The following is a 20564-nucleotide window of genomic DNA, read 5'->3' as shown; positions in this document are numbered from 1 at the left end:
TAGTTCCTCGGTACAACCGATGGCGGTTTGGGTCTTTTTGCCACCGCAACCTCTCCTCATCCAGTCGCCCGACATCCGTAGAGACAGGCCAGCCATCAACACCATGCCACTCCAGCATGCGAAATTTGGTCCATCAACTAGACCTCATCTCCACACCTCAGTAGCAATCCGTAAACTTGTTACTCTCGAACAATGTCCGGGATCTACCCAGGAATCGAACCTAGTTATTGCGGCTATGAAGGGAGTTTTGAAGGGCTGCAGTGATGATCCGCAAGCAGTGCGGTGAAGGCGCAATGGAAAATTGAGGGGCGTCGAGGGAGACCCTCCCGGTTAGTTGGTGACGATACAAGCTGGTGCGAATGCATTTTGAGGCCCTTTACAACGTTGAGATCAATGCATTTAGTGATCCTAGCGTGAGCGCCATTTCCAATTTGATTAATGGGGTGGGAGGAGGTGAGAGTAGCGCCTTGAACACGCATATGTCACCAGCTAGCTGCCGTGAAGGCCTTTGAGATGCTGGAACACACTTTAGCATGTCTATCAGGGGTCGGCAAACGCCGCTGGTACAGCGGGTCCTTCCGTTGTACCCGTTGCAGAAATTCTTCATCGCTGGTACGGCAGCCGTACGGCAGGGTGCAGAAATTCACCCCAATAGGCAGGTTTGCGCAGTTTTGAAGCTATAAACTTCATCATTAGGTTACCAAACCTTCCATTTTGCAAGGAGGTAAACGCTAGCTTTGAGAGGTTCTCATAACGAACAGTCAATTGACGACCTTTCCTGGGCTTTTACCAAAAACATTTCCATACAGTTATTCGACCCTGGCACCAGTACCCGTGACAGTTATTCAGGGTTTGCCGACCTCTGATGTCTATATACTGATGATGATGATGATGTGCGCCGTACTGTACGACGGCTACGACAAACAGGGATACGGTCGCATTGAGGTTGCTTCGCATCAATAGGCCTGTAGGCTTTGATGGTTTGCCAGCCGAAGCGCTCTATTTCGCTCTATTTGGGGCAGGGGAAGGCAAAAGAAGAATGAGATTTGTACTTGTACCGTACCTTCATGAATTATGTCGTACGTAGTACAGGTGATTACGACGGTCAGTTTGAGGTCTCTCCCTGAATCAGTCCACAAGAAGGGCGACACGCGTGATATGGGTATCATACGAGGGGTTGCAGTTGGATGCGCTCTAGGTAAGGTCTATGCTTGCCTTCTAGAGCATCGGCTCTGGGCACATGGGCACATGAGATGGCAGGAATGAGATTCCCCTTCCAGGGTATTTTCCGGCGCAAGAGAGACACTTGCCATGATCTCCTTGCCGTGTATCACCTGTCCGGAAGATATGGACATGGGAACAGCAATCCACTTTTTGACGGCCAAATGGATTTCGAGGAGGTGTTTGATCTGTTTGGTGAAGCTCACATGCTGCTTGGGCTACGTCTAAGGGAGAGAGGAATTACGAGTGCGTGAGACATCCTAGCTGCAAACAAAGACACAAGAAGATGTAGATAGGGTAACGAGAAGATGGTCTCCGAATAGTAGTCGTCGCCTTTTCGCCCACCTGCCCCAGCCAGCTGGACTTCTGCAGCCTAACAATCAGGGTTGCGGTTCTCAAATGGCTTGACCTGTATGTCACTTCTCTTGGCCATGCCTTTATGGCTTCCGTTCTCCCTGACCGCCTAGTTTGTAGATTTTAACATCGGTTTTCACCTATCCTATCTGGCAGTATCTCTGGTTAGTGCTAGGCCCCTGGTGCCAGGCTCATCGTGGCGCGGTTGGGGACTAAGGCAACTTTGCGTCTGTGGGTTAGGGTGAACAGCCCGCTGTGCCTGTACGGCTAGTGACCGACTTGGTTGTTAGTTCCCCGGGTAACATCGCTTCCTAACAGTCCTAACCATTTCATCATCAAGCGCGAGGTCAAAATGGAAAGCTCTAGGTGCCTGGACACGCAGGTGCCCGATCTTTTGACTGCAATTGAATGAAAGGTTTAACGATCTTGTTAGAACAGCTTACGTATTGTACGGCACCATGGCCTGAAAACAATTGACTATAGATTGCGAGGGCGCTTTGTTATTTTTTAAAATAAATGAAGAGTAGCTGATAAGCTTTAAGTGCTCACTCGGCATCAGGTTGTGCTGTCTAGCCTTTGCGGACAAATGCTTACTCAATCCTGGTTTCGAAGCGAAACCGTACAGCTGATCGGTCGGCTAGAAGGTTGACGCGTGCCCTTGCTATGCGATGAAATGTATTATGGCTTGGAGATTGCTGTGTGATACAGGCTTATATTGATAGAGGGTGAACACTCCTTGGCACTGGGGTCAGGCGAAGCCTGGTCATCGCACAATCCCAGTTGCCGTAAGGAAACTTGTGCTTGTACTGCTAAACTTGCCATGTTGAGAGGCTTCAACTCAGGAACTGGATGCCGGGCACGTCCCCGAGCCGAGCTGCGTGTCTCTGCATTTAGCGGACCTTCGCCTTGCATCTTTAGGCACACGACATACTCGATAGGAACATGTGCGCCTGTGCGCAAGTCAAATGCAAAGCTAAATGTTATCCGGACGGACGCTGACGTCTGTTGCCGTTCCAGCGCTGGCACTGGAGCGAGCCTTCATCCTGATGCAGGCTCGAATAAGTGGGTTTGTTATCATCGGTAACGATATTTTAAGGTATCTCGGCGCCGTTATCGCTTCAACCGGGGTTTGGTTGGCGCGCAGGGGCGGCAGTCCCCTGCCATGGGTTGTCCTTGGCCTCGCCGGCTTGGCGCTAGGGGCGTATATTTTGTCGGAACCGGGTCAAGCGCTTAAGGTGGGTGACTGGGCCTTGCTTGGTATAATGAGCGAACAGTCTCGGCAGGGCAACGCGCGAACCCCACTTCGCCGCTGCAGGAGTTGGTGGCCAACGGTCCGCTGGGAAAGTCAGGTTTTTTAGCTGCATTTTCGTTGATCTTCTTGTCGGAGATTGGCGACAAGACTTTCTTCATCGCAGCGCTGCTTGCTATGAAAATTGGGAAATGGATGTCGTTCTTCGGGAGCGTCAGCGCGCTGGCGGTGATGACCGTCATCTCTGTCAGCATCGGCGCAATCTTTTCGCGCGTCCCTGATGCACTCAAAAGCTCCATCCCGGTGGGGGAGCTGGCTGGCATCGCGCTGCTTGTCTTCTTCGGCGTGAAGACGCTGAGGGTACGGCAAAGGCTCCTTTCCCTCGTAACCCGCACCCTGACCCCCAATACACTTGTCCCCACGTTATGTGAACGATACGAGCTTGAGCATCTTGATGTTGGCGCCCTCCCGGGGCCTCCTGGGCACTGGAACTGTTACGTAGCAAAGGATTTGTAACCCAAATCGTCTCTCTCTTGGCATTGTGTTCTGGGCCATTATCTACAGCGGTCTAGGACGCTGTCGGATTACGTTAGGTTACCTGCCTGCCTAGCTGTAAGTAGCAAAATGCAAATAGCAAGCAGCGCCAGCGCCAGCGACGCGTAAAAATGTGGCTAGCGGCAATCCTGTCTGGATTTGGACGAGCGCGTATTTCAGGGACATGTGTTTGCCAGCCCGCATTACATAGGACGCCATCTTCAAGCGCCTTGTTTACGCCGCACAGGATGGCCTGTCTCAGCCCGCGGACGGAGCCTCCGCGTCGGACGAGGAGCTAGCGGACGCAGAGACTGCCGTTCAGCAGGTGGAAGGTGGCAAGGCGCAGCGGAGATCAGCACTGGCCGTGTTCATTGAGGTGGCCACGCTTATCTTCCTGGCGGAGTGGGGGGACAGGTGCGCGGGTGGGGGTGGGGTCGAGTTATGTGTAAGAAAATGTGGAAGGGGAGCGGTGCTCTGGTGCGTGGTAGTTGCAGGATTTTCCTCTCGGGCCGTTTTACTGTCGCTAACAGGGTGGCGGCATTGGTGTGGTTCGTCGCAATACTGCGAGTGAGGGGGTTTTGTTAGGCACGGGTGGGACGGGATTGCGGAATGGGTGTGCGACGCCGCGTGACACGCAACGACGACGCAGATAACCATTTTGGGGCTGGCAGCCATCTTGGCCTACTCCTTGCAGTTCGGAAAGCAATACGTTCATGGGGCACTACTTGGGCATTCGGGTTCTCCACGCCTTACGGTCACCTTGCCGCAGCTTCTTACTTGGTTTTGGGCTAGCTGCCGTTCCCAACGTTCCTCTGCCCTGTCTGCATTACGTACGCGTCTCGCTTTGCACCGCCGCCCCGAGCTGCGCACCCTTCCGGCGCACATGGGTTTCTAGCTCCACTCACGGTGTTGGCCGACCTTTCTGCCCGGCTGGCAATTTCCCCTGCCGACCCGTGGGACGTCCAGGTCTATGCTGGCGACCATAGCACTGGGTGCAGCGCAGAACCCCGTGGGCGTGGCGATTGGCGCCATTGGCGGTCATGCGGCTGCCACAGGCATTGCAGTGCTGGGTGGTGGGATTGCCTCCAAGTACGTCAGCGAGCGCACCGTGAACATTGTCAGCGGCGTGCTTTTCTTGCTTTTCGCGGCCGCAACGGCGTTCAGCATGTTCTGAGCTGAGGCAGCAGTGAGAGCAGCAATAAGAGTGACGGAAGTATGGTTAGCGGCTGCAGCGACATCAGCGATAGCACGCCGCCTGAGCGTGGGAGACTGGGGGAATTGATGACGGGGTCTGAGCATTGGGGGAGGTGGCATCGGCGAGGCCAGGAAGCGGGCAGGAGGACTGGTAAGGGATAAATGGCGGGGCATCCTACCGTAAGCGGCATTAGGTTACCCCCATACCCGTGTCAGCTAGCGGTAGGCAAGCCAGTTGCGCGTTCGACTTGTCAGTTTCGTGTCCATACCGCCTGTTTTGAAAAGTCGCGCTGTCAGGCGCTTAACGGACCGCACTAAGCAATATCCCATTGGCAAACGTTGGACGGCAGCGATGTGGCAGCCAGGGTGCCTTGAGGATTTCTGTTGGAGCCGGGGGCAGCTGTGGTTTTGCATTGGGGAGCCAGCATGGCGGGCACTGAGCGATAGAAGCGAAGGCTTGTAGTTCTGTTCCCTTCCTTTCAAGTGCCAGGTTTTCCAAGGCGCCGCCGTGTTGAACCACCGCCGGTAGGACGCAATAGTGCAGTCTCTGAAGATCCAAGAGGAAAGTGAAGATATGCCGAGGCGTTGAAATGGCGGTTTTCTTGTCCTTCTGCCGACTCGTTTGGAGAGTTTCCAGAGCAGGACGGAGGCTGCTCGTATGGCTATAGGTCTCTGACAAAGCCCCTTTGGACGACGTGCAAGTGACTAGTCAGCGCAGGCGGCTGATGCCATTTGCACGTCTTCTTGCCTTGTGGATTATATCTACACAGTCGTTGAGTGATGGGTTCGGTGATAAAGCAGCGTGCGTGACGCTTGGCTCTTCGACACGACCATCGACAAAGATACGCAGCTTGGGAGGGTGGGTAGTGGAGGGTATGCAACTCAAGTGTGAAGTGTGGTGCTGGGGACGGAGTGAAAACTGGAGACTATGCTGTTGCCAGTGAAGCAGTAACGCACTTGAACGGCTATGATTGTAAAGTGCATTCTAGCCGAACTAGGTATGCTTTTAAATACGTAAAGAACGTTTTGGATGACATTGTGTTCCCATGGTTTGGTCGTATCATACATAAAATGTGGTTTCTCGGGACAGCTAGGAATATGTAGGAATATGTTTTGAAGACTTTACATACTGAGGAAAGTCGTTCTCATCGCCAGGTGACAACTTGACTACCATTCCTTAAGGAATGGTAGTCGGAAGCTTCCGAATGCATGCCATCCTTAAAAGCACCTGGTCCTTCCCACGAATCTGCACCATTATGCTTAAATTTTTGTGACAGCCCGAACATAAGTCTCGTTTTCATATCTACTGAAATCTGTCAGGCTTCTGCCTCACACAGCGCGTAGCCATCACGCAAATAGACGCCACGTCACGTCCATACGCCATGAGCAAAAACGCGATGGACCGAATGTTACACCCTACTCGTGCGCGGGTTTGATTAGCTGATTCTCATAGCAACGGTACATTGGACGATTACCGAGGCAGTCGCAGCAACCTGCTGGAATAGGCCAGGCCCTGGCAGGCACCGAAAAGCTAAACAACCACGATTTCTAATGCACGTTCCAAGACGCACACCCACATCCACCGTGCAGAGCGCTGTTCCGTCGCCGCTTCCATAACATACCGTCCACCATAGCAACATGGCACGTCCCCTGCCCACGCCTTCCTCGACCACTGAACCAAGCAAATCAAACGTGGCCACCTGACCGCTGAAAGCAACTTCTGCTAACAGCGTGCTGCACTGCCGTTCCTGCCACACCGACGGTGTTTCTTGTGCTTGAAAGTCAGCTCATCCCTTTTCCTGTGCGACTCCCCTCAGCGACTCCGCCTCCAGCCGCACGCAACAATTCCCGCCGCAATACCATGGAACGTGGAGGACACGCCTCCGTCACAGCCAAAAAGCCGCTTTAACCCTCTACTTGCGCCGCGACGGCACCAGCAGGCGGTCCATAGGAACGCCGCGCGCCTTGCTGACCTCTTGGAGCGTGCGCAGTTGCTCAAGCGCAGCCACAGCGCAGCGAGCGTTGTTGAGGAGGCTGCGGCAGCCCAGGCGCTTGGCCAGCACGTTCTGCACACCTGACAACTCGAGTACAGAGCGAATCGAGCTGCCCGCCAGCACACCAGTACCATCAGCGGCCGGCAAGATGACGCAACGCGCCGCGTTGAACTTAGCCTCCACGCGGTGTGGAACGGTACCAGCGCCAACAAGCGGAACCTGCAGCGCGGGAACCAACGAGAATGGTAAACCACTGCCTTTCACTAAGACCGGTAACGAAGTTGATCAGATGCACCCAAACTCAAGGGTCGAGTACCTATCACACCTCATTGTCGTTTCTCCCGAAGCCAATATAGCATTCGGCGCCGTGCACCTTTTGACTAGCCGTTCCGCATTGGTGTCACCGTAACTCATGAGCCGTAACAGCGCATGACGCCTTAACCATTGAGTACATCCCCGGCAAATACAGTGCCCGTCCAATGCCCGCCGCGAAACCTAAAAACCCAAGTTGCATCCTAGAGACCCACCCGCACAACAGACTTCTTGGCGTCCACCAAGGCCCTCTTGACAGCGGTCGCCACCTCGCGGCCCGACTGGCAGCCAACACCCACAAGGCCGTTGCCGTTGCCCACCACCGCTGTGCAGCGGAAGCCCATCAGCTTGCCACCCTTGACGACCTGTTGGCGGGAAAGAAGGGCGACCAGTTAGCATATCGCCGGTGCAGCAGTGACAAAACTTGGCATGGGAAAGCCAGCCAAGTATTCAACCGCAGCATGGGCCCATCTTCTTGTCCTGTAACCATAAAACTCTTGCCATACCTTCTACCTCCCCTCGTTACCGATTGGCCAATCTCCGTCACTATCTCCAAAAAGGTTAACGCCCAGTAACGCCTTACAAGATGTTTAACAAGCCGCCTGACGCCATTCCCAGTCACCTGGCACCTTGGGGCCCTTGCATCGATATGCACCTTCACTGCCGACACCTACAAGTGTCGCCCGTCCCGCGCAGCATCCCCCCATCCAACCCAGAACACATAGTTTTGTAACGGGCCCCGCTCTCCAGCCTTCCAACCCAAGCCACACTCTTGCCTTTGTCACGCGGCTCAGCTCCAGGATACGCTCCTGCCAGTTCTCATCGTCGTCAAACTCATCCTCCTCCTCCAGGTCGTCCATGTCGTCAGGCATCAGCAGCTCAGTCTCCACATCCACAAACTCATCATCTTCGTTGTCCAGCACGTCCGGCGGCAGCTCGCCCTTGATGACCTGCTCAGCAAGCTGCGCCTTACGCGCCTCCTCCGCGTCAAGGAACTGCTCCGACGCGGCCACGTACTCGTCCAACATCTCGATCTCCTCCCGGGAAGGGATCTCCACAAAAGACTCCGGCATAGCGCGCAGGGCTAGCAGCTCGGCGCGGAACGTGTCCACCTCGTCAACCTCCTCCAGTTTGTTCTGCAGTGCAGAGGCAGTAACCAGGACGAAGTTGGGATGCAGTGAATGAGCCAAGCGGTGAAAGGGTGAAGATCTGTTCCCTAAAACTGCTGTAAATACATCCCTACTCGCATGCATACGTATATCGGTCCCCAGCCGCAGCGCGCAGATGTCCGCGGGCAGTGGCACACCGTAGCTGCCACAGGGATAAATGGAATAGGACCTTAAGACGCGAACGGTGCAGCTATGCCCTTAGGCACCTCTAGACATAACAACACCTAATCTCTGCATAGAGAACATTAATACCGCACAAACATCGCCCATTGTAAGTCCCCTGCATTTAGGATGATACTGCAAGATGCGCAAAGCCACAAGCCTAGTGCAGATGATACCCCAGCAAACTTATGTGATATGATTGCACACTGGAAAACATTTGGCTCGGCACACTTTCCCCAAAGCCGGGCCCAAATCTCTTCCTACTCCTTTCCTCGGCTATACCTGAGGTAGGCCTACACTAACTGATTCTGGCCCCACACAGCTTCCATTGCATGCTTTCCAGGTAAAGCAACGCCACTGCCGGCCATGAACCTCAACAGGGTAACAAATCGCTGCGGTAGCCCGCGCAGCTGCAGCAGGTCTGAGCGATCATCCCACCTCTCCAAACCACCCACACTCACTTCAATGGACTCAAAGACAAGCTCGCTCTCCGCCAGGGGCTCCACGGTCGGCTCATTAAGGTCTACATCGTCGAGGGAAACCGACGCCTCAGCCTCCAGGTCAACCTTCTGCACCGGCTCGTCGCCGAACAGCTCCTTGATCTATTGTGAAGAGAAATGAAGGGAGGAATAAGTCCGCAGTCTTGGGCTTTGGACACCAAGCGCAAGGTACTGCCATCTACGGGCACACTGGATGTGCAGGAGTACAACATCATACTCTGTTGCTCGCGGCCGAACGCGCCGATGTTCATTGTTTGGCAGCAACCGTGGCCACTGCTACGAATCCTCCCGGCCCGTAGGCACCCCCCGCCGGGCCTAACCCAACGACCAGTGAAGAAGGGAAGCGATAAGTTGAGGCCTCCTTGCCATGAATCTACCCTCTCCGGCCGTTTTGACTAGTAACGACGCACCTGGTCATCAGACATCTCCACCGCCTGCGCGCCCTTCAGGCTCGCGACGTACTTCTCCACAGCGTCGTCCGACATCTCCAGACCATCGTCCACAATCTCAGGCACATTCTCCAAGCCCTCGACGTCATCCTCCAGCAGGGACAAGTCCTCGCCGAGCAGGGCATCGATACGCTGCAGATCGCTGTCCCCAAATTGGGTAAATTCAGGCACTGCGAAGACCTCTTCAATGTTATCTGGGATAACCTTGACCTCATTTTCAATATCGAAGTCGTCCAGTAGGAACTCGATAGTGTCGCGCGTCTCAAGGTCCAGGTCCTGGAGACTTGCACTGCGCAGGTCCGAGAAGACTTGCTCGTCGGAAGGCAAAGCCGCCATAACATTGGCAGCAATCGTCTTGCTGCTGCCAGCAACAGCGCTGACCTCCTCGTCATCGTCCTCGATCTCGATATCAGTCATCCAATCCCAAACGGCTGGGCCCAAGGGCTTGTTAGCACTCTCCTCAACCTCCTCATCCAGGCCAGTCTCCTGGAGCTCAGCCTCCAGAACCATCTGCTCCTCAATCTCCCTGAGGCGGTCGGCCTGCTTGGCAGCGGCAATCTCGTCGCTGTCACCTGCATCCCCCTCCTCCTCGCCGCCACGCTGGCGGCCCTGCCGCTGCTTTGGAGCGGCCTCAGGGATACCAGCAGCAATGAATTCATCATCATAGGCCTCATTGTTGTCCATGTCATCGAAGAAGGAGGCGTCTTCGATGCCGAACAAATTCTCCACAAACTCGCTGTTCACGTCGCCAGGCGCAACGCTTTCTCCCTCGTAAAAGCGAAGAGCAGCCTCTACATCGCTGGCAGCGTACTCATTGCCTTTCTTTGCATCCGAGAAGCTAAAGCTGAACTCCTCCACCTCCGGCTCTGCTGCGCGAACCAACACCTGCTGCCTAGGAGCACCCGCAACGCTGCGGATAGCGCGGGTAAAAGGGCGTACACGCCGGCTGGAAATGCTGCCCGCCGAGACCTTGGCTTGCGACCGAGCAGCGCGCGTTGTGGCGCCGCTGGGCGCTGTAAGCGTGGCCATGACTGGTTGTGGCGGCCTGAGTTAGAGATATATGGGCCGCAACTACCCTGCCAAATACCCTTCTAATCGCAGGGGCGTGCTAAAGAGAACCATTCAAGCTCTGGCAAGGGGTGTTTTTTGTGGCTGTGGGCACATAGGGCCTTATGCGATTGGACTGTTAATTCATCAACTAACATTTGCAGCAATTAAGCAAACATTATTGTGCCAACCTATTAACGTATATCCATATGAACTTGATATAGAGCCGAATTCGACAACATGTTGTTGTCAACATCCCCAGCCTCGTCTTTCGCGTCCCGGGGCCCCCGATCAATAGTATGTCGCAACGTAGTGCTCTTCAACTGCGCTATGGCAAGAGCAAGGATACCGAGGACGGCCATTGGCAGTGGTGCCCTGGTGCGTGTTGCACCCTAAAGCAAAGGATCGGCCAGCCTAGGCTGCATAATTTTATGGTATCTTTAAGTCCTGTAGCGAGCGTTAGCGGTGAAAGAGCCTCTATGGCCTCGTGAGCGTCATTAGATGTTGCTACTGCCATGCCAGGACCCGTCGGTCGCTATACTCTTGCGACGTGCGTAGCGGAATCTGGGCTCCTGGTGCAGCGTGTCTAAACGTTGTGGCAACGAAGGCGTGTGTGGATCATAACTCTTGGCGTGGGGTCGACGAATCCTTGGGCCCTCTACGATAACTGCATAGGCGCGATGCACCCCCGTCTATTAATCTAAACCTTCCAAAGTGCAGGTATCACTTCCGCCCACGGGAACTAACGCCAAAGCTCAATTCCACACCAGCCGGCACAAGGGGAGCGCCATGTGTAACGTAACACTCCCCCTCACGCCAGATTAGTCGCGCATGCGCGCGCACAAGCAGCCTCAGTCCCCTCCCCCACAACGCAGACGCCTGCTATCCCACCCCACAAACTTGCGACTGTATATGCCAGCAAGCAACACGGAGGTTTTAAACTTCCTCTCGGATGAATGAATGGATCCAATAGAGCGAACCGTACAAAAACAGACGGCGAAGTCCGCGCACCAGGCAGCCACACACGCATTTTCTCACCCCCCCTCTGCGCCCAGCCTTATGGGCTCACCTTTCCTCAGCCGTCAGCCTCACCTGTCCCTCGATTCCGTCCCTCGCAGCCCCGGCGGGGTACCCCCCCCCCGCAGGCCGCCGCCTCGTCCCCTCCCCCTCCCCAGCCCTCCTCAAAGCCAGCCAAGGACCCCGCGGAGGTCAGGACTGACCTAATCAAGGGATGCAGGACCATCCTGATGGAGCTCCAGGGTGGGTTACGGAAGAGGCCAGGGTGACGTACGTCCACCAGGTTCGGGTGAGGGGGAAATGGGTTGCCGGTGCGCTTTCGGGGGCTGCTGCCGGGGTACCCAGGAGCTTCATTGGGGCCCAGAAAGCGGAAGGGCGCGGGCAGGAGGCACGGGACCTGCCGTGGATGAGCGTTGAGGCGTCTGCGGAATAGTGTTTTGTGTCTCGTGATGTGGGTCATCGGTGTAGGCTGGGATTTGTCGCTAAGTCGCTGGATGAGGTCAAGGTGGGGTCCAGGTGTTGTACTGCACCGCAGTTTGCATAGCTCTATGGGGTAGGCCTACCCCCGGGTAGGCCGCGATCTTGTGCCGCCAGCGGCAGACCGTGGCCCGGGAATATGTTAAGAGGTGGCGGCGATGTTAGCTTGATGGAGATATGTTAAGTATGTTGAGGGAGGTGTGCAGGGAGGCGAAGTCAGGGGATATGGTACGAGGAGATCGGCATATTTTCATCTGTTGCACCATCATGCCGAACCTTATGGCATCCCTCTCCTCCTCGCGGGCTCTGCCTCCACCTTCTACCCCTCGCACACCGGGGTTCTACGCGGCATGTGATGTAAAGCTCGGAACCCGCCGCGATGAGACCCTGCCCCCTTCCCTAACCCGCTTCCTCCTCACCCAGGCCTTGACTTCCCCCGGTCTGACGTGAGAGGTTACTTCCAGTTTGTGGTGAAGCCGCCTGCGGGCGTAGCCAAGACCTTCGACTTGACACGAGCGCGGGTGCGTGGGCGCGGGCGTTACAGTCAGCGGAGCGGAGCCTCGAAGTGGGGTGGGTTGTGATTTCCGATGCAAAGGGCTATGCGCCCCGCCTAATAGCCGAATGGGACCACTGGGTCGCCGTGCTTGAACCCAACCCCGAATCTCTACTTTTCTATAACGGCCCTCCTAACCTTGTTGTATGCTGCATGGGGTCTTTCACACGGGACAGAGCACGTTCCGTGGCCAGTGCATGCCGGCGGCAAAGGCCGAGCGTCGGCACCGTGACGTGAGCCGCCGGCATATTCCCGCCTCCGCATGCATATGCATACGTTGTAACATTGCGGGAACTTGACGCCGCTGGGTCCTGCCCTGAGTCACTGCCCGCACCGCATATCTGAGTCGGTGTTTGCGCTTTCCTTAACTTTCTGCTTTTAAATCCTAGTTGTTTCTTTGGCTTTCACACTTGATCCGCCTCTCCCACTTGAAGTCCTCATTCCCATGTTGCATCGTCATTTCGGACACCCGCAGACGGTTGTGGAGCAGCTGGTTTCGGGGCAAGAGGAGGCAGTGTCGGACCTGGAAGCGCTCAAGGTGAGCAAGAACCCCGCCTTTCCCGTGCTTGCTCATGCTTGCCGCTTTGTGCGGTTTTCAGGAGGAGGAGGAGGAGGAGGAGGAGAGGCGCCCAGCAGGTGGTGCTCACACAGGGGTTTCGGAAGGGGCCGAAAGCGTTGCGTTAGCGGGCGCGGCTAAATAGCTCACGCGCGGTAGGGACAGCCTATGATGCGGATACCCGACTCGTAGGTACCCCCTACCTGAGAATTCCACGAGGGAAATCTCCGGTTGCCTCAGGCTGCCGCCTTCCCTTTGGGGTTCGCCGCCCTTGCCAGGCTGCCCAATTAATGCTGAGTGAGATCTGGCGCTGGCGACGGCGCGGCGGCGGCATGGATGACGAGACTGACCGACCTAACTACCTCATCGCGCTCGAGAGCCTGCAGAAGATCGAGCCTGAGCAGATCGACCGCATCACGTCCTCTCTGGTGCGTGCGAGCTCCACACACCCGTAGCAAATACTTGCTTTAGCTTTTTCCTAGCTAGTTATACCATGTGCAAGAGGCGTTGGGTGGGCTTGGCCTTTGTGGGGTGGTGTGCAGTGTGCCGTGTGGGTTGCCTTGGCACACATAGTAGTGTATGTGAGCCCGGGGTGTTGGTGTGTGTACGTGTATTAATTTTTAAGATATCGTGGGTTGCCGCGCTGAGGCGAAGAGCCGCTGGTGGCAGCTCCAGGCGGGGATCTGCTTGGGTTGCTGTTGGGCTGTTGGCGCTGGTGTGGTGCCCTGCGCGGCCCCTTGGCTGCATCAACAATCTGCCGGCTGTGTGGCCGTAGCAGTAGCACGTATGCATGGGACAGCGCTCTCTGGTTGGGAAGTTCGTGACTCCTGGGCCTGCATGACTTCTTCACACCCATCGCCATGAAGCCGCGACGTTGACACCGAGGGTGCTCCGGGCCGAGCACATCCCCTTTTTCCTTTATGCTCGGGTTCGCGTCCGGGCTCGCGTGCCTCTTCCTCATTACTCGCCACAAAACACAGTCCTTGTTGCCGCCGGCGCCCATGGACACGACGTTGACTTGCGCATCAATAACTGCTATGCAACTAACGGTCGGGACCGTAATGGTTGCAACCAAACCGCCGTCTTGCCAACAGCTTGACAACCTGCCCATCACCGAGGCGGAGAAGCGCGAGATGAGCAGCTCGGTGCAGCAGTGAGTGGGGCCCTAGAGTTATCTGTGACCCGTGGGTCAGTTCGGGGAAGCTGGGGACTGGTCAGCTCTGTTGGACCGTTGTTGGAATACAGCCAGAAAAGAGGGGCGGGAAGGAAGGGTTAGTATTTAAAAAGTCCTTATGGCAGCTGGGTCACAGGTTTATCTGCTTAGGTGCACGAACCTACGGCTAAAGCATTGTGGGCGAGACGGCAGAAACTTGGGGGGTTTACTGTTTTATGCCCCAACATATGGCCCGGCAACGGAAGCACATTGCAAGAGCTTCCTATGAAGGTGGTGAGGGCAGCAGGGCTGAGGCGCGGTAGGATATTCGGCCGCGGAACACCTTCGATTCTGCGGCTCCTCCGCCCTGGCTGGGTGCCACGATTTCCTCTTTTCCGACCTGCGCCTTCACTCGTCTTGCCCAACACCCTAGGCTGGCCCCCGAAATCCCATGTCACTCAGGGCCGCCATCGCTGGCATTAACGGCGCCGTGTGGGGGAGCTTGGCGGCATCATTACTCTTTCTGCTGGTCTTCAACTTCGTTCGTAGCTCCTGAGCTAAGCCACCTGCCGCCGCTGCTTGGTGTAGCTGACTTATAAGGGTTATCCTGCCTTAGAAGGGAATGTCGTGAGCATGTAACATACAGGGTTATAGGTGACTCCGTCGCGTCTCTCCTTGAAAGTTATATAGATAAGCAACTTGCAAGCCATACTGGAGAGGCGAGGAGCTGTGGAGAGGCGAGGCCGCGCTGTCCACCATGCAGCCATGTCTGCGGGAAATTCCATTTTGTCTTGTTGTGTGCGATGTGGACGGAGAGGGTGCTAATGGATACAGTTGGGATTCCAGCTTGGTGAGGTTACAGGCCCGGAAGTGCACGAACCATAGCAGCTGTGGCGTGCACATGCGAGCTGCCCTACCCTACGGAAGGATTTTTTCTTAGAACACTACAGGAGAGTGTCCTCGAATGAAAGCACCGATATGCTACTGGTATCGCCTTGCGGTGGCGCCACCAAGTATGGTCTGGCACGAGTATACGCTGAATGCCGTGACCTGCGCTGGGATCGCAGAGCGTGCAGAGAGAACGATGTATTTTGATAGTGTGGAGTGGCTCTCGAGTTTTGGGCAGGCTGGGGCTCGTGGTGGGGAACTGGAGGTGGCAGGTGCGTGGCTTGGTGCGGAGTGATTCGGACTTAGGTAAAGCAGCGGCAAAGGAGGCGAGGTTATAGTTCCTTCAGGATCTAGGCACCTATGTTAGATACACTTCTCGGTTGAGTGGCTTGTGGTGAGGGACTGCGTTATCAGAGGTTGAGGTGCGGACCGTGCGGGGTGCAACTGTGTACCGGGGACGCGCACATGCGTGTTTAACCCCCGCGAACGCCAGAGCCTTGGCGAGCAGATGGTCGCGGCGTGGTGTCGGCTTGTCTGGACCTGAAACGCGCGCTGGAGGGGGTGCTTCAAAGCTCTCCTCCGGATGCTCGTGGTGCGCCCCGTGCAAGTGGAGATAAGGGAGGATGTAGGTTTGCGGATTGGCCAAAGATTGACAATGCTGACGGAATAGAGGCATTTGGTTTGAACCTCCGAAACTGTGCGAGGGAAAGCCATGCAAACACACGATTGGTCCTCCGAAATCCAAGAAGGCGCATTATAAACATGACTGCTAAACATAACTGTTTCCAAAGTTTGCTCATCCCCTTCGTTATCACAACCCTAAAGGTTACAAGCTACATGTAACCTTGTCGCTGAAAGGAATCCTCTGCGCAACTGTACATACAGCGCCCGCGTGCAGCTTACAACGCCCTCTCTGTCGTCAGCCGTTTCTTCGGTATTTCGGCAAGCCCGTCAGGTCACCACCATCTTAAAGCCGCGTCTGACAAAGCGAAAGGATTCAAAGATAAATGAACGATGCGGCACAGCCGGCAAAGGCCATGGCCATTTTCGAGCGCGCAGCCCATACCTTCCCAGCTTCCAACATACATACCACTGATGCAATCTCACTAATATCCATGCCCTCCACGCCTCGCCTGCGATACACCCCCCCCCGCCAGGGCAATCGAAAAATCACGAGCGCGAATGGCCATGGGGGGCACCCACGTGAAAAAATGCAGGGATACAAAAGTGACTAGCCCAGCACACCAACCTGTGGTTCTGGGCCAATGATCCAGTATTCGTGTCTGGAACTGCAGATCAATGCATCTTATATTTTCTTCAGCACCCCTTCCTCCCCTTCCCCGCGCCACCCGCGGTGAGGTGCCCAGCTGTCTTTATCTGGACTTGGCCCAGTTCAGGAGTCCCTCTTACGCCGTTGCTGCGGCCTCCGGTGCAGCTGCCACCGCTACAGCCCCTTCCTCCCTTGCCGTCACATTCATAGCATCATCAGCTGGGGCCTCCTCCTCGAATCCCAACAGCGGCTTCCGATCCGCTGCAAGGCCCTGCACCACGGGGCTCCACTGGGGGGGCTGTAGCTCCGGCCAGTCGCCTCGGCAGCCCAGTTCCACATACTGCCGCTTCCGGTCCGCCAGCTCCGGAAACTCCTACAGCAGAAAGGGTTGCGAAGAGGAGACCGAAACTGACCGATTAGGCTCAGATCCCGGGCTCGGCGCTGTTTCCACCGTTTCGGCCTGTCCACACCACACACCCAAAAGCCCGAGTTACGGTTTTTGTCTTGTCCGTTGCGGCCAAATAGAACAGGTCCAATAACCCACCAGAAGGACCTGTTGTGACTGGGTTCGAGGCTTCCTGCGACCTCCTCTTGTAGCCGCAGAACACACTCGCTCTATATCACCAGTCCTCCTCGCCATTCAGAAACGCCGCCGCTTCACTCTACATCCATATCGCATCCCCCTCGGGACCCTTCCTCCCTCCCAACCCAACTGCACGCAGCCAACTAAACAGCCAACACAAACCGAACTCTTTGCCCGTGCTATACGTGAGCGCCGCTGCACAACAGCAAAGCCGTGAACCACCTGGCCCACCCGGCCACGCGCCCTCGTGCTGTCTCCCTGTCTGTGTGTCGGCAATTCCTTCTCATTTCCTTCCGAATGCCGCCCGCCCTTGCCATGTGGACCCTCACCGCTAAGTGGTCGCTCAGGCGAGGTAGGAGCAGCTCTGCCACAGCCTTGGCTCGGTTGTCCAGACTGTTGCCGCCCTTGACCGCAAAACCCTTCTGGACCTGCAAAATGAACAGGAGTCGGTGTTGGAGGACAGCTATGGAAAGACAAGTATGGGCGCCTTGCAAGGGGTACACCAGGGTATAGGCTGCGAGGTATGGCGATAGGCCCCGAGGTCCACGGCGGCCGAACGTACGGAGACAGACATCCTCCGCAGCTAAGATTCGTTAACACCGGACATTACATTACACGCCACATCGTCCAACGTAAGTCAGCGTCCGTGTAAAATCGTCCCTCTTAGCACCCATGACCTTCTGGTTGCCTACACCGCCCAAACCCCACCCCAAGACTCCTCCATGCAGCAACCCCCCTAGCAACACACCGAACCCCAATGGATTGGGCGATCACCGAATGACGAACACAATAAACGGCCAAGCCAGCGGGCCGCCAGTCCGTAATACCGAGCGGGTCATTCGGTAATTTTGTGCAAAGGCCCAACGAGCACACGGAGCTTGCTGTTAATTCAACCCCCGTCGCCCCACCTTGGCCCGAACAACCACCTCTGCCTTGTCCTCGTACAGCACCCTCTCCGCAGTACGCGGCTTGGGCCTTAGCTTATCCTCCTCGTCTGCATCGCAGGATGGCAATGCACGACACGGCCTATGCACGACACCCCGAACAACACCCAACTACGAATATGGGAGAGGAATGGGCAAATAAGGAACGTAGGGGACAAGGATAATCGCAAGGCGTATGGCAGAGTGGAATTTCAGCGCAGGTTGACCTCCTTGTTGCGCCCTCTACTCCCCGCACGATCCTCCCCGTTAACTCACCAATCCACACAATCACGCTGCCCCACAGATCTTGCCACGCTGCCTCGCGGGCGATGGCACCTCCAGGGAGGGGTGTTGCGATGACTCGGAATTGAGTCCGAAGCCCCCGTAGCACCTCCATCTCGGAGGCAGCTACGGAGGGGGGGGGGCAGGACAGGCGTGGGGAAGAATGCAAGGTGGAAGTGAGGCCCCCTTGGTTTGCGATTTCCAGAAAAGAAGCCTAACTGCATTCGATGTCCAGCGCGCAGGTGGGTGAGCTGCGGCGAGGCTGTGTGCAATGCAGGTCACAAGTCGCCCTTCACACCAACCAACGTGGGGCCCCGTCCCCGATGAACCCCTGACATTTACGTGTGCCGTGTCATGGCATCTGGAAGGCACGGTGGAGCAACTTTATGCTTTCATCCACCTCACATGCCTTACTGAAGGCACCTGGTGATGCCGACTCCGTCCGCATGGCATGGAGATTTAGCGTCCCATCCATCACTGTTATCAACACTACTAAGACGGCGATTTTACTCTATCGTACGGTTCGGTACGGCAACAACTAACCTCGCTCCTCCACACTCAGCTGATCCAGGGATGTTACTTTCCGCATGCCGCAAATAATTTTGGGGATGTCGACCGCAAACCACCCTAGACGCGAGCCCACTATTTTGGCGACCGCAAAGTTGAGGGCATGGTCATCCCCCAGGAACGTCAGCGAGATGCGCTTCAGTGAGTCTACCACCAGACGAGTAGCTCCGACCTGCGCAGTTGCGCATCGAGGGTAAACATAATTGCAATGTGCGAATGCCGTGCAAGGTGGGTTTGACCCGAAACGCCCACCTTGCGCGTGCTTGCTGCGAAGCGGTGCATTCCTTCCCGGGCTTTCTCCGCGACTAGTTCTTTGTCGATGTCAGCGACGCAAGATGTTGACGTGGCTGGCTCAGAAGGCGCATCGCTTACGGCACACCTCAAGGGCCGCCGAGCTGAAGCCGGCCCCGGCCGCGCTGCAACGCTCGAATGGAACGGCGTAACCAAATAAGCTGGTACTGGACGTAAAAGCGGACTTCGCAATTGGAGCCGCCCGGCTGGTGTCTCCCATGTAACGCTGTGCATTCTGCCTTCAACCGACTCAGTAGAAGCTAAACTAAAGAGTAAAAAATTAGTTGAGACGATAAACCTTTCCTTGAAGGTAGGCAACCAAGTAATGCAATATTCCGGCCACCAGCTAACATAGATAAAAGAAGTCGTGACAAATTGTAATGTGCTCACGTCACTGGAATATGCATCCAAATGTTTTGCAATTTTCAATCCACTTCGTTAGCCGCACATGTATGTATGCTTTCCCTGCAAGATTGGGCTCTGGTCTCAGAGCCCAATCTTCGCTGAAGGGACTAAGCTAATATCAAACCTACCCTTCTGCAGCTTGCAAACCTAACGAACAACAAAGCTTCGACAGCAATGGTTCTTTGATTGAATCGTTGAGCAAGGCCAGGCTCTCCACTCATGTCGTACATACACCAGCGGATTCCCGGGGCAAGCACCAGTCTTGCACCAATCTGCAGCACTTCCTTTTAAGATTTCGTATGCAGAAAAGGAAGACTCCGTGTGTCTGCACGTGCCTGATTTCAAGCTGCTCCAAGGGTTGGTTTGGTTGGCCACTCGTGTGTCGAGTACACGGCCGTAGGCTAACCTCACGGGTAAGGTGAACCAACACAACATGCTACAGGAGATAAGATGCAATTTGCGAACGCTGCAAGACAGCGTAGTTACGCTTCGAGAAACGATTGGAGTTACACTCTGCCGGGTATTCCCACAGCTACAGTGAGTAGCGCATCAACCCATGCTCCTTTGCCCGCTCACCCGAGGTCACATTCTTAGACGAAATTAGTCAGCAGGAACTCGCCCGAAACGCACTGCCTAAACACTGACACGCGCGCCACCCCAAGCCTGGCACAGCTACAAAATCCCCGGTAATGACACGTTGCTAAGCTGTATTTCCACTCAGGAGCTCGCCAACTTTTTATTTAAGGACAGCAAAAATCTTTGGGGCCGCCTGCGTAGAAGTTAAGTTGCGAAGGTAAAGTCATCACCAGTGAATACTATGGAACAACAAGTCCTGGACTTACGCAATGGTCAACGCACTTCCAGAAGTCGAAGTACTGCCCGCTGCAATGAGCTTGCCCCGTGGTGTCGCTCTTGATGCGCTCAGCGCAAGCCTGTTCCGACACGCGATTGCCCAACAGGCGTGAGAAGTTCGTGCGCCACATTTTGGGAGCAGTGGCAAACCCTTCATGATCAGCATCATTTATTTTAAAACACTGTTATCGGCACAACGTGCCTTGTGCGCCAAGCTCCCATACCTTGTAGGCCGCCCACTCCTTCACGCAGTGCACCTTGCAGTCCTCCTCAATCTGGGAAAATGGATCGCGTGAAATTAATCAACACCGCATACAACCTTAGCAATAGGAGAGAAGGTCAGCCCCCGATTGATTGCTTCCCTGGCTGAGGCCACACACCTACCTTGGGCTTTGGGTCATCCTCAGAGTACTCAACCCTGTAGACAGAACAGTATCAGGACTCAGCATATCATCCGGTTTACACGCGTGTAAAAAAGGCACAGTAACCTACATTTTGTTAGGAAGACTTGCACAAGGGCAATGCTTGCGGACCAAGAAACTGTCAAGGTCTGTGCCAAGTC

At 55.5% G+C, this 20564-nt stretch overlaps 5 protein-coding genes across 5 annotated transcripts; 2 read left to right on the top strand and 3 right to left on the bottom strand.

The window, feature by feature from the left end:
• Nucleotides 1-2911: 2911 nt before the first annotated feature.
• On the top strand, nucleotides 2912-4532 carry VOLCADRAFT_59764 (uncharacterized protein; the record flags this gene model as incomplete). The annotated part of the gene is made up of 3 exons (XM_002949760.1): nucleotides 2912-3184; nucleotides 3606-3772; nucleotides 4325-4532. Coding segments are annotated over 3 exons (648 nt in total), but the record flags the coding sequence as incomplete, so codon positions are not given.
• A 1128-nt stretch (nucleotides 4533-5660) lies between these two features.
• Nucleotides 5661-10242, bottom strand: prpS5 (plastid/chloroplast ribosomal protein S5). Its single transcript, XM_002949645.1, has 5 exons — nucleotides 9100-10242; nucleotides 8651-8791; nucleotides 7635-7994; nucleotides 7074-7223; nucleotides 5661-6765 (listed from the first exon to the last, which is right to left on the bottom strand). The coding sequence occupies exons 1-5, from the start codon at nucleotides 10165-10167 to the stop codon at nucleotides 6466-6468; spliced, it is 2019 nt and encodes a 672-aa protein (XP_002949691.1). The 5' UTR covers nucleotides 10168-10242; the 3' UTR covers nucleotides 5661-6465.
• A 273-nt stretch (nucleotides 10243-10515) lies between these two features.
• Nucleotides 10516-14497, top strand: VOLCADRAFT_117375 (uncharacterized protein; the record flags this gene model as incomplete). Its single annotated transcript, XM_002949759.1, has 7 exons — nucleotides 10516-10563; nucleotides 11361-11445; nucleotides 12103-12200; nucleotides 12708-12770; nucleotides 13067-13216; nucleotides 13883-13941; nucleotides 14404-14497. The coding sequence occupies 7 exons, from the start codon at nucleotides 10516-10518 to the stop codon at nucleotides 14495-14497; spliced, it is 597 nt and encodes a 198-aa protein (XP_002949805.1).
• A 1738-nt stretch (nucleotides 14498-16235) lies between these two features.
• VOLCADRAFT_104463 (uncharacterized protein) lies at nucleotides 16236-19292 on the bottom strand (the record flags this gene model as incomplete). The annotated part of the gene is made up of 6 exons (XM_002949644.1): nucleotides 18707-19292; nucleotides 18431-18626; nucleotides 17882-18013; nucleotides 17591-17676; nucleotides 17012-17110; nucleotides 16236-16472 (listed from the first exon to the last, which is right to left on the bottom strand). The coding sequence occupies exons 1-6, from the start codon at nucleotides 18977-18979 to the stop codon at nucleotides 16236-16238; spliced, it is 1023 nt and encodes a 340-aa protein (XP_002949690.1). The 5' UTR covers nucleotides 18980-19292.
• A 348-nt stretch (nucleotides 19293-19640) lies between these two features.
• On the bottom strand, nucleotides 19641-20551 carry VOLCADRAFT_80825 (uncharacterized protein). Its single transcript, XM_002949643.1, has 5 exons — nucleotides 20495-20551; nucleotides 20387-20420; nucleotides 20227-20277; nucleotides 19993-20082; nucleotides 19641-19919 (listed from the first exon to the last, which is right to left on the bottom strand). Coding segments are annotated over exons 1-5 (210 nt in total). The 5' UTR covers nucleotides 20497-20551; the 3' UTR covers nucleotides 19641-19886.
• Nucleotides 20552-20564: the final 13 nt, after the last annotated feature.

This window comes from Volvox carteri, assembly GCF_000143455.1.
Source record: "Volvox carteri f. nagariensis unplaced genomic scaffold VOLCAscaffold_15, whole genome shotgun sequence".
In the NCBI taxonomy this organism is placed as follows: domain Eukaryota; kingdom Viridiplantae; phylum Chlorophyta; class Chlorophyceae; order Chlamydomonadales; family Volvocaceae; genus Volvox; species Volvox carteri.
The sequence above is the reverse complement of the archived record's forward strand: the minus strand, read 5'-3'. Positions and strand labels throughout refer to the sequence as shown.

Bases quoted from the DNA above. Each gene is read 5' to 3' on its own strand.
- prpS5 (XM_002949645.1), bottom strand. From the start codon at position 10,167: ATGGCCACGCTTACAGCGCCCAGCGGCGCCACAACGCGCGCTGCTCGG. The intron at 7,995-8,650 runs GTGAGTGTGGGT...TCTGCACTGCAG, and splicing joins TTGTCTTTGAGTCCATTGAA to AACAAACTGGAGGAGGTTGA. The intron at 7,224-7,634 runs GCAAGAGTGTGG...TCCCGCCAACAG, and splicing joins AGCTGAGCCGCGTGACAAAG to GTCGTCAAGGGTGGCAAGCT.
- VOLCADRAFT_80825 (XM_002949643.1), bottom strand. The intron at 20,278-20,386 runs GTAGGTGTGTGG...CCATTTTCCCAG, and splicing joins AGGATGACCCAAAGCCCAAG to ATTGAGGAGGACTGCAAGGT. The intron at 20,083-20,226 runs GTATGGGAGCTT...GTGTCGGAACAG, and splicing joins AGGAGTGGGCGGCCTACAAG to GCTTGCGCTGAGCGCATCAA.